The sequence below is a fragment of the Medicago sativa genome, chromosome 8, assembly GCF_051527215.1.
Source record: "Medicago sativa cultivar Bolivia chromosome 8, Bolivia_mono, whole genome shotgun sequence".
NCBI lineage: Eukaryota > Viridiplantae > Streptophyta > Magnoliopsida > Fabales > Fabaceae > Medicago > Medicago sativa.
In genome coordinates, this window is record NC_140756.1 from 15,094,035 (window position 1) to 15,108,805 (window position 14,771).

A 14,771-nucleotide genomic window follows, 5' to 3' on the forward strand; every position below is an offset into this window, starting at 1 on the left:
CGCATTGATTTGGTTTGGTTTGGTTTGGATGACTTTTTAAAAATCAACCGAACCAAACCAAACCGCATACTTTTTTATCTCGCGGTTTGGATGACTTTTTTTGCTCAAAACCGAACCAAACCGCACCGCAAACACCATAAGTCTGTCTACATATGGGGCGTGAAAACAAACATTTAGGATTATATAAGAAAAAAAATTGTTTACCCGAAAAAAAGCAAGGAAATTGGTATTCTGAACATTTTACCCACTTACACCTTAGTAGTGTAGCTTGTCCTGTTTTGAAGTGAGTACATTGACGTCGTTAACAAGTTTCATTGTCGCTGAGATCTATCTCATGATTCATTCATCTCAAGAACCCTAACCTGCAAGCAATGTTTCTGAATCAATGGTGGGACCCAAAAAGCACTTCCTTCCAATAATCTTCATCACCCTCATTGCATTCATCTTCTACACTTTTCACAACTCTTCTCTCCCATCTTCAATCACCGAATCTAACCCTAATTTCACACTAAAATCCCCAATTCCAAAAAACCCTAATTCAACAATTTCCCCCAATTTTACTTTCCTTATCAAAGTTCTCGCCTTTAACCGCCTTGACTCCGTTTCCCGTTGCCTCCGTTCCCTCGCTACCGCAGATTACCTCGGCGATCGCGTCCACCTCCATGTTTACATTGATCATTTTACCCCTTTGAACAATTCCGATGTCGATTTGAAATTAATCGAATCGAGGAGAATTTTGGATTTTGTTGATGGGTTTGAGTGGAAATATGGGGAAAAGGTGGTGCATTATAGAACTGGGAATGTGGGGTTGCAGGCACAGTGGTTGGAGGCATGGTGGCCTGGTTCAGATGATGAGTTTGCTTTTGTTGTAGAGGATGATTTGGAGGTTTCTTCGCTTTATTACGAGTATATTAAAGCGTTGATTGTGAATTTCTATTATAATGGTTCTAATTATAGTCCTTCCATTTTTGGTGCTACATTGCAACGTGCAAGGTTTGTTCCAGGTACCATTTTGTTTTTGTTTACTTTGCTTTAAAATGAAGTAGACTTGTTACAATGGTTGGAGTTTTTACACTGTGATTTATAGGTATAATACAGGCAGTTTTAAGTGTAGTCACGATCATTGTTATTGTAAAGAATTGTATTATTATATTATACCGATGATGCAGTCTCAATCACATTTGTGTTGTATTGTAGTCACTTAGACATAAAAAACAATGTTGTTGCCGTCGAGATCACAGCTATGGACCCTTATAAAAAAGCCTTGGTTTTAGGTTCAAGTAATGCAATCAGTCATTGTATATAAAAGATCATTAGATAGGGATGTCTACAACAGGAGTTTGGCGATTTTGTTGATTCCTCCGTGTCAGGAATTTTAGGCTCTATTTGAGAGTTTGTAGGGGAGGGGTGGAAAGGGCTTTGGCGGAAGGCGAAGAGAGGAAAATAGAGAGAAATCGTACACTCCAATAAAGAGATTGGTTATTGGTTCAAGTCATGCAATCGTTCATTTTTAAATATAAGATTATTGGATAAAGGTTGTCTACAATTTTTTACTAGGAGTGGGACACTTCAGTTTATTCTTCGATATCAGGAATTTTATAGAAAAAGGTTATACTTTATTTTTTTCTTTAAAATATGGCCGCTTGTTTGTTGATAGCTAACAGAGGTTTGACGTTGGATGAATTTGGTCAGTGAGTACTTCATGGATGAGGGTACTGCGTTGTTTGTTGACTGTGCTATTTGTGAGAAGATATAATAGAAATAGGTGTAAGGGATGTTTGTATTTGTGAGTAAATTGAATGTATAATGTATGCTTAGCATGTTGGCCATTGTTTGTCTGGTTTTTGAAGGGAATTACTTAGCTGCAGTTGTCATATTATTATTTGTCAATTCTGCTAATGATATCTGGGGTAAGGAAGCTGCAAGTTCCTAATTTAAAACGTTTCACAAGGGTTGGTTTGATCCTCCGTTGTAGTGGCAGTGGCAGGTGGATCATGCATTGATGAGTCTTTTGTAGGACAAGAACTTGGTATTATGAGAAGCCAGTGTTTCAATGGACAGTAGAATACAGGGTTCTCTCTTAGTCTTCCTTGTTGTTATGATTGTCAATCTCTCAAGTTAACTCAAAGTCCTACAAGTCTACAATCTAGGCATCACAATTAAGTTAACTTGTTTAAAAGTTTTGTGTAAACCTAGCTAAACTCACATAGACTCACTTTGACCTAGATTCACGAGTTTTAAGACGATTGAATGATACTACAGCGTAACAACTATTTTTACCTGCACATGCCTAAAATGATAATTTTTTTTTTTTTTTGAAACGGCTAAACTTTTATTAATACGCGGATACCTTGTACAAGACGAACAAGGCATGCAAAGAAAGCACAGAAGAAAGAGCGTACAACCAGAAAAACAGTGTTTTTAAAAATCCATAATACCATGGATGAATGGCAAGGCTCCGTGGTGCAATAAACATCAACTTGACAGTTGTAGAAATTGAATCCATAGATGCATCTTACGCCTTTATGTGAACCCATATGCAAAGGAGGTAAATGATATCGTACTGAGTCTCAACCCTGTGGCTCCTAAGACAAACCAAGTCACGAACCAGAAAACATGAACAAACCTGTTGTTCTTGCAACTTGAAAGCTTGCAATGAACCCAACAGACCAAAGAGATAATTAAACCCAACTCTAATGAGCTGAAACTTTGCTTTACTTAGCTGAATCCAGCTCCAATAAGGGGAGACCTATTCCACCATCCTTTACTCTTTATTAATTTTGAATTTAACATGTTTATCACTTTTGAACTTGTTATGTAACTTACGTTTTCTTGTGTACTAAGGTGTGAATGTATATTGTGATGTGTTAATCTGTCCATTAATTTTGAATAATGATGCCATGTAACTTTTGAACCCTTTTTTGTGCTATGGTCAGGTCTGGTCGAATAGCGACAAAAGTGGCACCAAGTTTAACCCCATTTTTGGTTAACTTATGTATTTATGTGTTATTGTTGCCTTTCTAATTGTGCTATACTTCTTCACTACTTCGTGAATTTCTGTACAGTTTATTGATGGTATAATTGGTTTCTGGTTGCAGGTAAACATGGCAACAAGTTGCAGTTGGATGACCAGACACGGCTTTTCTTGTACCAGTTGGTTGGTACGTGGGGGCAAATTCTCTTTCCAAAGCCATGGAAAGAGTTCAGGTTGTGGTATGACAAAAACAAGGCAAAGGGCAATAAACCATTTCTTGAGGGGATGGTAATAAAACATTTATAAGAAAAAATGTTTCTTGTTCTTTACTCTTCTTCAATTCTCAGATATATGTCAGCAGTACAGTTCATTCCTAATAGTAGTTCTGAAATTTTTTACAGGTGACTACAGGTTGGTATAAGAAGATGGGGGAGAGAATATGGACACCTTGGTTCATCAAGTTTATTCAATCCCATGGTTACTTTAATATCTATGCCAATTTTTTGCACGAGAGAGCATTAAGTGTCTCTCACAGAGATGCTGGAGTAAACTACGGGAAAACTGCTGGACCTGATTCTCAGTTACTAGAGGAAAGATCCCTAGACTTCAATATTCTGGAAATGCAGCCTTTGAGTAGTTTAAAATGGTTTGACTTTTGTTTCAGAGAAGTACGTCCGGGAAGGTTTGTGAGGAACTCCGAAGAACTTGGAACTTTACTTCACTCTATGCAGAAACAAGATAGTATCTTCTTAGTAGATCTTTTAGGGGTATCAGATGCTGTAGTAAGAAACTTATTATGCAACTTTGAGAGGCTAAATATAAGGAATTATATACTTATGGGCCCTCCATCTGATTCCTTAGTTGATCTGTCCAGGAGGGGACATCCTGTAATCAATGTAGACCAATTTGTAACTAGCATTGGAAATAATAAATTGACTTTGCAAGGTTCGAGAATTGAGACTATCAATGGTATTGTGGCCAAGGCTTATGTAATTAAAAAGTTTATCGAAAGTAAGTATAACACATGGGTTTTGGATGGGAGCATGCTTCCCACTTCCGACGTATTGCTCGAGTCTAGAGATCCCAACTACGACTTCTGTGTTGCAAAAAACGTGGAACTGTTTTACGCTGAAAGCTCATCGTCTAGTGAGAAAATCTGGACCAATGGCTTCGTGTCGAAAATTGTAGCCATGGCCGACTCTTTGGGGAGAAAAGACTCATCAACCCAAGGTAGCCTAAGTTTTGTGTATATTGTAACAAAATTATTGGAACAGAATGGTGCAAGTATCAGAAGAGTTGATGAGACTTCTTTTGGCATGAAGATTGGTTCAGATGGTGTTAGTAAATCTTCTATAGGGGATAGAAAGTTGGTATATTGGTCAACTGAGATGGAGCTGGAATCGATTCAGAAACGGCTCAAAGAGTTGAATTTGTGGAGTATAGACAGTGAGTTATCCTGCACTGCTGTGGTTTGTCACAAGTCATAGCTTTTAATGGTAGGTAGAAGCAGTTCTACATTTTAATTTTCTTCCTATATTAATTGAGTTTTTTTTTTTTTTTTTGTTCCAATTTAGCTTACATATTCTTTGTATTCATTTTGTACTATCATCTGTAACAAATTAAGTTGCCAATGTGAGGCTTAAGATAGACTGGAATTAAACAGCGAGTTGAATTTTGTGTTCAGGATTGAAATATTTCTTTTTATAGTAATCTTCCACGACAACTTTTGTCCTATGTTTTGCAATTACTTTCAACTTTTTTTTTGTGTGAATATTCGAACGAGTTGTTATTTACGCACAAAAATGATGACCAAATAATGCTGATCGAACAAAAGAAATCGAAAAACACACGATTGTATATCTTTCATCTTCATGGGTTTATTCATAAAAGAATGATAAAAGGGAGCCAATAGCTCAAAGGCAAACTCCTTTTCTTGTGCCTTTCTGAAATATGGCAAAAAAAACTTGGTCCATCGGTGTGGAAGATTGATTTTTGTGGGGATTCTATGAAGTATGAACAACTGATTTTAGCAGCAAAGGAAAGCTTGGGTTAGTTTGTTGAAACATTTTGTATGCTGACTAATCACCACGAGAAGTATACCTCTCAAAGTCAACAACAATAACGATTAGAAATTTAAGCTTGAGTGGTTAGTTTTATGTTGGCCAGAAGTGAATTGAGTAAATTTAAGCTTGAGTGAATTGAGTTTTAAAATATTGGATGAGATTATGGTGTAGTCATCTTCATTAGCACGTTCTCATTATTCTCTAATAGGTGATATCAGAATCAAGTTTACCTTGATGAGGGATCATAAGTTGATTCATGCGCAATAGATCTTTGTATTGAAATCAATTATGACAATTCGGTATAACCCAGTATTTTGTTATTAATTAGTAATAGCGTCATGTATTTGATGTGAGAGACTCATGCAAAAAGGAGAGATTGATTGATAAAGTGTGTGTGGTTATACAATGATAACACTTGATTGAGTTCTGTTTGTAAAACTTATTATAGTTAAAAGTTTTTAAAATTGATTATAGTTAGAAATGAGTTTAAAATAAAATAATTTAAATTTGGATATGTTTATATGAAAATGTGTTGAACAATAAGTTTAAGAGTACACATTACTTTTGAAGGCAAATCTATAAATTTAAATTTCTAAGTTAAAATTAATTCTGTTTTTATTTTTGAAGCAAGTTATAATTAATTCTAAATTGAAAGATTTATTTTCTTTCATTGTTACAATTCTATTCAACATTAGCTACCCCCAAAGTTTACATGTTGAGATTTCGGGGTTGTATGATAGTTTGATTTGAAGTTGTGTTATATCTAGCTATAAAGAGGTGTTATGTCTCTGGCTCAAACATTTTGATTGACCTCGTTCAAAAGGGTACGAATATCTTTCACAAATATGAATATTTGATATGGACTATCAAACAACTTCTGCTTAGAGATTGAGTGGTTCATTTGCAACATATTTTGCATGAGAGTAACCTTGTAAATGATATTAGATTAAGAAAAGTGCACCGAGTGATAATGGTCTCGATGTCTTCCATAAAACCCTTTTGGCATGACATGTGTTCTTTTAACAAATGTGATTGAAATTGGCGTTGAGTTTGTTTGGTCTAGCCGTCTAGTTAGAGTCTTTAATTCGTGTTTTTTTTCCCTTTGACAAAATAAAAAAAATCAAATTTAATCTCTCAATTACTTTTAACTCTCTCAAAAGAAAACCCAAACATATCCTAGGATCTTAAAAAAAAACAAAATTAAATTGGTTCATTACAAGTTTCATTAACAATAAAATTATGACCCTGAAATTTTAAGTTTTTTGTTATAAAAAAAATAAAATAAATTATGGCATTGAAATTGAAATTAGGGATTTAACACCAACAAAGAATCAAAACGCAAGAGAAAACCACAACGCATGGAAACCGAAGCTCCATCAATGGAAAATCCCAAAATCTCCGCTTACTACCAAACCCGCTTAGCGCACTTCGGTGTCGTCAGCACCGAATGGTTAGCACAAGCTCAATCCGCAACAAACCCCAACCCACCACTACCATCATCTTCAACAAATTCTCACACTGATAAAGATACCAATTTCTCTGTAATCGATGAATTCAACCGGTGGCGTAATCATCCTGATTTGGCGGAAGCCGTGGCGGCGATTCGGGCTCTTGCTGCTGTTATTAGTGCCAGTAAAGCTTCTACAATGATGCAGCTTGAAATTGAACTCAAAAACGCTTCTGATACTCTTAAAGTATGCATTTTTCTCATTCTTGTTTTTCCTTTTTTAATTTAATTTCATGCTAAAACCTAATGTTTGAATCCCAATAGTGTGTTTGGTTTGGATTGGTTTATGAACATTTATTTGGATTTCTTATTATTAGTTTGGCTAGTCTAGGAGGGAGAGAGCTTATAGAAATAGTCACGAGAAACGGCACTAACACTGACGCATAGACAACGATAAGAATTTAAGAAAATAGAAGGAATTGATTGTAACTACATGTGTCGGTATGAGATGCTTTGTAGTTTATGACATAGGTCTTGTTTGGGTTGACTTAGCCCTGTTTGGATTGGCTTATTTTTGTTCTTGTGCAAAATAGCTTATGCAAATTAATAAGCATTTTGTCTAAGGTAGTTTATGAAAAAGTAGCTTATGAAGATACAATTTCGTTAGCGAGAATTTATGAATTAACATAGAAGCGTAATTTGACCCAAGTAGCCGACCCCACTTAGTGGGATAAGGCTTTGTTGTTGTTATCTTTTGTTATATAAATAGCTTATAAATAAGTGTTTATCACGATAAGTGTTTATGCTATAAGTTGTTTATCCAAATAGGGTCATATTCATAATCTATTTTCGGCCTAGTTCAATGAATTTTTCAGGATACTTAATAAAAACAACAGTTAACCACATTCTGTGTTTGTTTTGATTATAGAAATAGATTCATATAAGCACCTGTGTGATGAGCCCTGTAGTCACTTAAATGTACCCCAAATGAGATATGAACATACATAATAGTGTTGTAAAATAATTAGTGGTAATTTTCATTTCTTTCATATTTTTCAATTATTGATTTTGTTGATCAATTTGTTATGTTGAATGTGGGATTAATCTAACATTTATGTTGACAGGCATGGGATACAACCTCTATATCATTAACAGCGGCATCTGACCTGTTCATGAGATATGTGACAAGGACCTCTGCGTTGGAATTTGAAGACTTCAATTCTGCTAAAGCTCGCTTGATTGAGCGTGCTGACAAGTTTGGGGAAATTTCCTACAAGGTTTGTTTGCATGCGTGTGGTTGGTTGCGCTGTTAACTCTTTCTTACTCCCGATGGTGCCTGACGTGGTTATTTGTTTGTTTTGTTTTTGTAGGCTCGCAAGATTATTGGAATGCTTAGTCAAGATTTTATATTTGATGGTTGTACCATTTTGGTTCACGGGTTTTCCAGAGTTGTCTTTGAAGTCCTTAAACTGGCTGCACATAATAAGAAGCGCTTTCGGGTCTTCTGTACAGGTTTTTCTTTCTCTCTCTGTGTATAAACTCTTGAGTACATGTTTGCACATTAGGATATGTCCCAAAATGACTGGTTCGCATTTATACCTTGTTTTGATAATAGCTAACCGATTGTGGTTTGATCCAATGGAAAACCTACCTTTTCTTACTTATCCTAAAACCACGTTTGAGACTCAATGTGATTTTTTTAAACAAGTTTGTTGATGAAATTCAGTTTGCTTGTAACCCAAACATACAGTTAATGTGATGAAATTCACTATTTGTTAGGATAATACAACTATACAAGTAACTAGACTCATATTTAGGCTTTTTTTAAGAGTTGGAAGGTGAAGGAAGTAGAGGTCTACGGGGGAGGAGGGGAGAGAAATCCCTCACCTAGTTTGGGAGATTTTTTTTGGAGGGGAATGCAAGACTCATGACCAATGTTTTAGGTTTTCGATATATTATAAGAAGAGGGAAAGGATTTGACGATTTTTTTCAAAGCCCTCCCAAACCGTCCCTTCCCTTCCCTTCTCTCTTTCCCCTCAAAACCCCTCCCATCCCATCCCCTTTCAACTCCCAATCAAACCGTTAATGTCTTACGACTTTGTATCAAGATGTGGGTTCAGGCTCATTAATGGAGATCTATTTCTTTTTGAGCTCCCATTGACTTCCTGACATTAGTTTCAAACCATAAGTGAAGACATTTTTCATGCAATCATCTCAATTTCATGGTAATTGGCATATTTTCTCAAGATAGATAATAATATAAGAATATTCTTTCCAATGTTTAGAGCTTTGTGGATGATAGTTAGAGCTGTATTTCTTAATTCTATTGTCCTGTTAATTTGATCATGTTTTAACCTTTATGTCACTTCAATTTCCTTATCTCATGGTCTCCCCTCTATGGGGAAAGTTATGAGTTTTAGATAAAACAGGAATAAACATGATTATGATGTAATATGGTATAATAAACTTGATAGAAACGACTAAAGTAATATAGAAACTAATCTCAGGAGATATTCTATTTCTAAGACAAGAAGCTCATCCTACAAGATAAACTTTAGATACTCTAACATACTATCAAGATATTTTCGCATGTTAACATATTTTCTCCGTTACCAATTTGTGATTCAAACTTCGTAACTGTTTTGCCTAACTTTGCAGAGGGGAGACCGGACCGAACAGGTTTAAGGCTGTCCAATGAGCTGGCCAAGCTTGATGTTCCTGTGAAACTTGTGATAGACTCTGCAGTGGCTTATACTATGGATGAGGTAGACATGGTATTGGTGGGGGCAGACGGAGTTGTTGAAAGTGGTGGTATAATCAACATGATGGGGACATATCAAATTGCGTTGGTTGCAAAGAGTATGAACAAGCCAGTTTATGTGGCTGCTGAAAGCTACAAGGTGAATTCGATTATTTGCTATTTACAGCTATCAATCTAATATTTCAGTTGTTACTTTAGAATGCCTGCAGCATTCTGCTAAGTGTTGTACTGATTGGCAATGGATCTTTTGTAATTTACATGTTCTGTTTGTGTTACTCTGCAGTTTGCTCGTCATTACCCACTGGACCAAAAGGATTTGGCGCCAGCCCTACGACCAGTTGATTTTGGTGTCCCTATTCCATCCAAGGTTGAGGTTGAATGCTCTGCCCGAGATTATACTCCTCCTCAATATCTGACTTTGCTTTTCACAGATTTAGGCGTTCTTACTCCATCAGTTGTTAGTGATGAGCTCATCCAGTTATACTTATAACCATCCCCATATAATTTTCTTCTTATTTTTTTAAAAAGTTGGCCCCAGTTCAAGATAGTCTCTCATATTAAACAATATTGTAATATGTATGTGCAGTGGAAACTTCAGCATCACTGGGGATTAGTTTCTATTGTATTTGTTCGGTTAAGATTATGAGAAATGCAAGGGCTGCAAGTTCAACCCATATAATCAATTGCATTCCCTTCAGTTTTTTCGGTTTCCACTATTACCATGCACACACTTTTAGCTTCTTTTTTCCACTTATTATCATAAGACTGATAAGAGACAATTTGTTTGATGCTATCTGTGGTTACTAGTAGTAGTGAGTATCGTTTAGACAAAATGTTTGACTATTGAAGTTCTTGAAAAATGGTGATGGTCTAACATATTTTCTAACTCACACACCAAACAGCTTCAACACTTCCTTTGTTTCATCATTGTGCATCCCATAGTCTTCATGTTAAGTCATTGTAATCTTTATATTTTTTTTTTACTGCCTTTAGTACTTAGATTGGTATCACAAATCATAGCTTATTATTGTATAATACTTAAGTAAATTGTACCATGAACTAACTTTTGAAACGTAATTTAATTTTAAACATAAATATTCATTTAATAACTAGTTTGTGACATTATTTATTAAAAACTTTATTAATTTATAAATACATAACATCTTCACAGATATCCATGTAATGAGATTTTATGTATTTTTTTCTAGAAAATACTCCATCTAGTTTACTACGATCATCAGGGTAAAAACTAAAACCCACCCCATATACACAGTACTTTATATTTCTAATAATAAATAAACAGATCAAGCTACCTCTAATTTAGATTTATTGTTTTGGCAAGGTGGGAAGATTACTATGAACTCTCACAAGTGGCTGCAACCATTTACCTTTCTTGCACGTTCCGCTAAATGACAGACGCAGAGAGTCCGAATAAGTAGGAATGATTTATATTCTTACTTATAATATTTATACTTAGGAAGATGTTAAAGAACACCATTAGAGGTTAAGAGAACAAAAATATAAATATTGTAGTTGAAAGTGGTGAAAGTGATGAATTCAACTTTTTCAAAAATTGTTGTTTCTAATACATAATAACTATTTTAAGTTTTAACTTTCTTAACAAACAATTTTCTTAGAAAGTAGACCATAAATGGAGATTGTAATGCCCTTCATGCTGAAATGTGGGGTATGCACATGGAAATGCAAATGACAAATAAGAAAGGTTTTAGTCAGCTCATAGTTGAGAGTGACTCCAAATTTCTAATCATATGGTAACATGGAGTTGTAAACTTAACAGACACACCCCTATCTTAGTCCACCGTATTCATGATCTCGTTATCTTACATGACAATATTGCTTTTAAGCACACCTGACGCAACAGAAACAAACCTGACGCAACAGAAACAAATGTGTTGATTGATTGACTAATTGTAGTTTTAATCGAAGTTTCTATGATGTAAGTATTTTAAAATCTCGTTTATTGAGCTCCAAAATTTTCCTTTTGGAACTTGCATGCCATTCTAATAACTTTGTAGTTTGTCTGTTATTTCAACTAGCTAGTGATCTAACCCGTGCATCGCACGGTTAAATAATTTTGTTCATTTGTTTTGAACCAGATCTCATTCGGTTTGCTTTACTTACATATTCTGATATATATTGGTTTGCACAAACAAATGTAAAAAAAGAATATTAACTCGCACAAACAAATGTAAAAAGAGAAAATAGTCCATATATAAATTGAAAGATAAATTATATGCTAAACATAAAAACAAAACAAAAAATACATGAATTTTAGAATAGAGATACAAACTATAAACATCGTACAAAAAAAATAATTATGACATCCAAAACCTACGCTCAACATAGAATAAACATTTAACTAAAAATATTACATGTTTTAACACGACTAAAAACAAAAACAAAAAACAATTTTAGCGTAAAAAATAATGTCATCTGGGTTCAAAGATGAGCTACAACAACTAAATTAATTGGGTTCAAGTGATTAATGAGATCAACCAAATGACAAATTGTTCGGGAAAACTCGAGTTTGATTCTTAATGAAACAATTATTGGTCAGACTATACTGACCTCACGATCGAACTCCAAATTACCAGTAGGCATGGCAATAGGGCGAGGTGGGGACGTGTTTTACCTTCCTCATCCAGTCTATGATTTCCATATACCCTTCTCATACCCAACGGGGATGAGAAATTGAATTGTATCCCCGTCTTTGACGGGTTCGTGTATCCCTGCCTCATCCCCATACCCAAAGCGAATAATTATTTTAATACAAAAAGAAGTTTTCTCCAACCCATATGACAATGTTGTATTTTAGAAGAGAGATTGAGGGTATGAGATGTGGAAGAAGAAGAGAGAGCTTGAGCGAGTGCATAAACATACTGGCATTCATAATGACTGAGTGAAATGGTTTATGATTTGAGTTTTTATTTATATAAAAGGGTCATAAAATAAATTTTAACATCCAGAGATGAGTTTGGATATGGGTTTGGGGTGGGTACCTATATCCCTGTAATCAGTCTCGTATCCATGTTTTGAAATATGGGAAAACCCAAACCCATATCCAAACCTAGTCAAAGCGGGAAAAACTCGTCCAATTGGGGTGGCTTTAGGCGGGTACTTGCGGGTATGGGTTTTGGTGTCATGCCTAATTACCAAGATCCATTCTCCTAGAAACCATATGGTTAACATATTAAAAAAAAAGGTCATATCACTTAAATTGGGAGGTTAAGTATCACGCCACATCTCAATTCAACATAAATTTTGACGTGTTAGAGCATATAATAAAAATACGAACGGGTTTGGATATGGGTTCGGGTGGGTACCTATATCCTTGTAGCCCGTCCCGTACCCATGTTTTGAAATCACGGGAAACACCAAACTCATATTCAAACCTAGTCAAAGCGGGAAAAACCTGTTCAATTAAGGTGGGTTTAGGATGTTACCCGTGGGTACGTTTTTTGGTGTCATGCCTAATTACCAGGATTCATTCTCCTAAAAACCAAATGGTTAATACAAAAAAAAAACGTATGTCAAATGATAATTGGGAGGTTAAGTATCACGCCACATCTGAATTCAACATAACGTTTGGCGTGTTAGAGCATACAATAAAAATATGATAATACAAATAGCTATAATTGAAGAGCCAGAAAACACACCAAGTGTAAGAAAAGACAATTACACTAAAGCTCAACCATTAAATCAAATTGATCAAACGGTTCATAAATGTTACGTAAGAAAGGCACATGAGTCATGTTTCTGTTTCTTTTTCATCTTTCTTGTTATTCTTAGAGAACAAAATGATCCTCAAATCTATAATAAGTTAAAGAAATCAAACACCACTTGTGGAAGGACTAAATTCAATTTGGCAAAACAAAAAAATGCTATGTCAAAGAACATATAAAATGCAATAACCAATTTGACTAAAACCAAATCTAAATTTCAGTTCAATTGCTTAATTCATATGGATTCTTTGATTAGTGTGCCAAATTAGTCCCCTTTATTGCTCATTTGTTTCGAACACATGTGGACAGTGAAAAAAATTCCAACATAGGATTCAAGATGAAATTTAATTACAGTGTTGTTCTCTCTTGACGTACTGATCAAACTATTATTCAGAAACTGGTAGTTTTAGTAAAGAAAAAAAAACTTGAGTACCTTAGGTTCCACAAATTAAACAATGCTTGGATGACAATTAGTTTGTGATTGATTAGTGGAACTTAATGCTTTGACTATTCTCTAAATTTAGGCTTAATAACAATTTTGACCCCCTATCTTTCCAAAAGTTGCGATTTTGGTCCCCTAACCAAATAAAATACAAAACCGCCCCCTATGTATTGGATCTTTGGAATAGTAACACAAACCCTAGATTCTAAATACTCCTACAATCGAACAAAATTAACCAAAAATAAGAACTCAAACAATCGAACCCTATTTATCTGATTTTCATGTCAATCGTTTTATGGAAAAGAGAACAATGGAGAAGAAGAGAGATTTTCGAGGGTTGGAGAAGAATGGTGAGAAAATGAAAGAAAGGGGGCCAAAATTACCAACCCTGAGTTTATAACTTTCATCTGCAAAATAGGTCATGTGACCTGACTTTCTATTTTCCTTTTTTAAAATTTTTTCCAATTAAAAAAAGCTAGCATGAATTTAAAAAAAAAAATTACATGTGGCACCTCAATTAAGTGATATGGGTGCCTCATCAGCGAAGACCGAGTCAAAATTGGCCTATGGGGCCAAAACTGCCAAAGATCCAATACATAGCGGGCGGTTTTGTATTGTATTTAGTTAGGGGGCCAAAATCACAACTTCTGAAAAGATAGAGGGTCAAACTGCTATTAAGCCTTAAATTTATTTAATTTTATCTTCCTTGATGATACACTCTCGATTTAATCGATGGAAAAAGGATGTCAAGGGAAGAAAGCAAATCACGAAATATTTCTCACGTCACAATATTTTATAATTTTTTGGTTGAATATTTTGAACCGCATGATCTCTTGAATTTAACGATCCATGTTTGGTGTAAGTCAGACGACTTATACATGGTGTGTGACTCTAACTCATAATTAAATGAGACTACATTAAAATATGTCTAATATGGGGATGCAAATATCATAAAAAATAATATCATCATGTACACTTCACCTGAAATCAACATCACATGCACTTAAAATTAAAAATATGATCGATGATGTCTGAAATAGGAATAGGAATTTCATACCGATAAAGCAAAAGAAGAAATTTAGGTACAACTAAACTTACAGATAAATAACATCATTGAATGTGAAAGTGAAAACAATCGATAAATTCTAAAAACATTACATCTCGAATGAGGATTTTCGATTAAAATTTAAAATGAATAGTGTCCCGTGCTTTTAAATCATTTGAAGCAAAAAAATCTTCCCACAAAAGGCCTATTTCAAATGTCATACGCTTCTTATATAAACTTCAAAAAAAAAAATTCATATTTCCATTATCAATGCAAAGTTTTGGATGTTGACGAAG

At 34.8% G+C, this 14,771-nt stretch overlaps 2 protein-coding genes across 2 annotated transcripts; both read left to right on the forward strand.

Annotated features, from left to right (window-relative positions):
• Positions 1–270: 270 nt before the first annotated feature.
• LOC146897262 (transferring glycosyl group transferase) lies at positions 271–4,708 on the forward strand. Its single transcript, XM_085735087.1, has 3 exons — positions 271–1,004; positions 3,099–3,262; positions 3,376–4,708. The coding sequence occupies exons 1-3, from the start codon at positions 386–388 to the stop codon at positions 4,459–4,461; spliced, it is 1,869 nt and encodes a 622-aa protein (XP_085591213.1). The 5' UTR covers positions 271–385; the 3' UTR covers positions 4,462–4,708.
• A 1,654-nt stretch (positions 4,709–6,362) lies between these two features.
• LOC146897263 (uncharacterized) lies at positions 6,363–9,942 on the forward strand. The gene is made up of 5 exons (XM_085735088.1): positions 6,363–6,731; positions 7,609–7,761; positions 7,855–7,996; positions 9,143–9,384; positions 9,529–9,942. The coding sequence occupies exons 1-5, from the start codon at positions 6,396–6,398 to the stop codon at positions 9,733–9,735; spliced, it is 1,080 nt and encodes a 359-aa protein (XP_085591214.1). The 5' UTR covers positions 6,363–6,395; the 3' UTR covers positions 9,736–9,942.
• The last annotated feature ends 4,829 nt before the right edge of the window (positions 9,943–14,771 follow it).

What these genes read in the sequence shown, in the direction of transcription:
- LOC146897262 (XM_085735087.1), top strand. Translation starts at nt 386, where the DNA reads ATGGTGGGACCCAAAAAGCACTTCCTTCCAATAATCTTCATCACCCTC. An exon ending in ACGTGCAAGGTTTGTTCCAG is followed by an intron (nt 1,005 to 3,098) that starts GTACCATTTTGT and finishes TTCTGGTTGCAG; the next exon opens with GTAAACATGGCAACAAGTTG. An exon ending in AACCATTTCTTGAGGGGATG is followed by an intron (nt 3,263 to 3,375) that starts GTAATAAAACAT and finishes AATTTTTTACAG; the next exon opens with GTGACTACAGGTTGGTATAA.
- LOC146897263 (XM_085735088.1), top strand. Translation starts at nt 6,396, where the DNA reads ATGGAAACCGAAGCTCCATCAATGGAAAATCCCAAAATCTCCGCTTAC. An exon ending in ACGCTTCTGATACTCTTAAA is followed by an intron (nt 6,732 to 7,608) that starts GTATGCATTTTT and finishes TTATGTTGACAG; the next exon opens with GCATGGGATACAACCTCTAT. An exon ending in TTGGGGAAATTTCCTACAAG is followed by an intron (nt 7,762 to 7,854) that starts GTTTGTTTGCAT and finishes TTGTTTTTGTAG; the next exon opens with GCTCGCAAGATTATTGGAAT.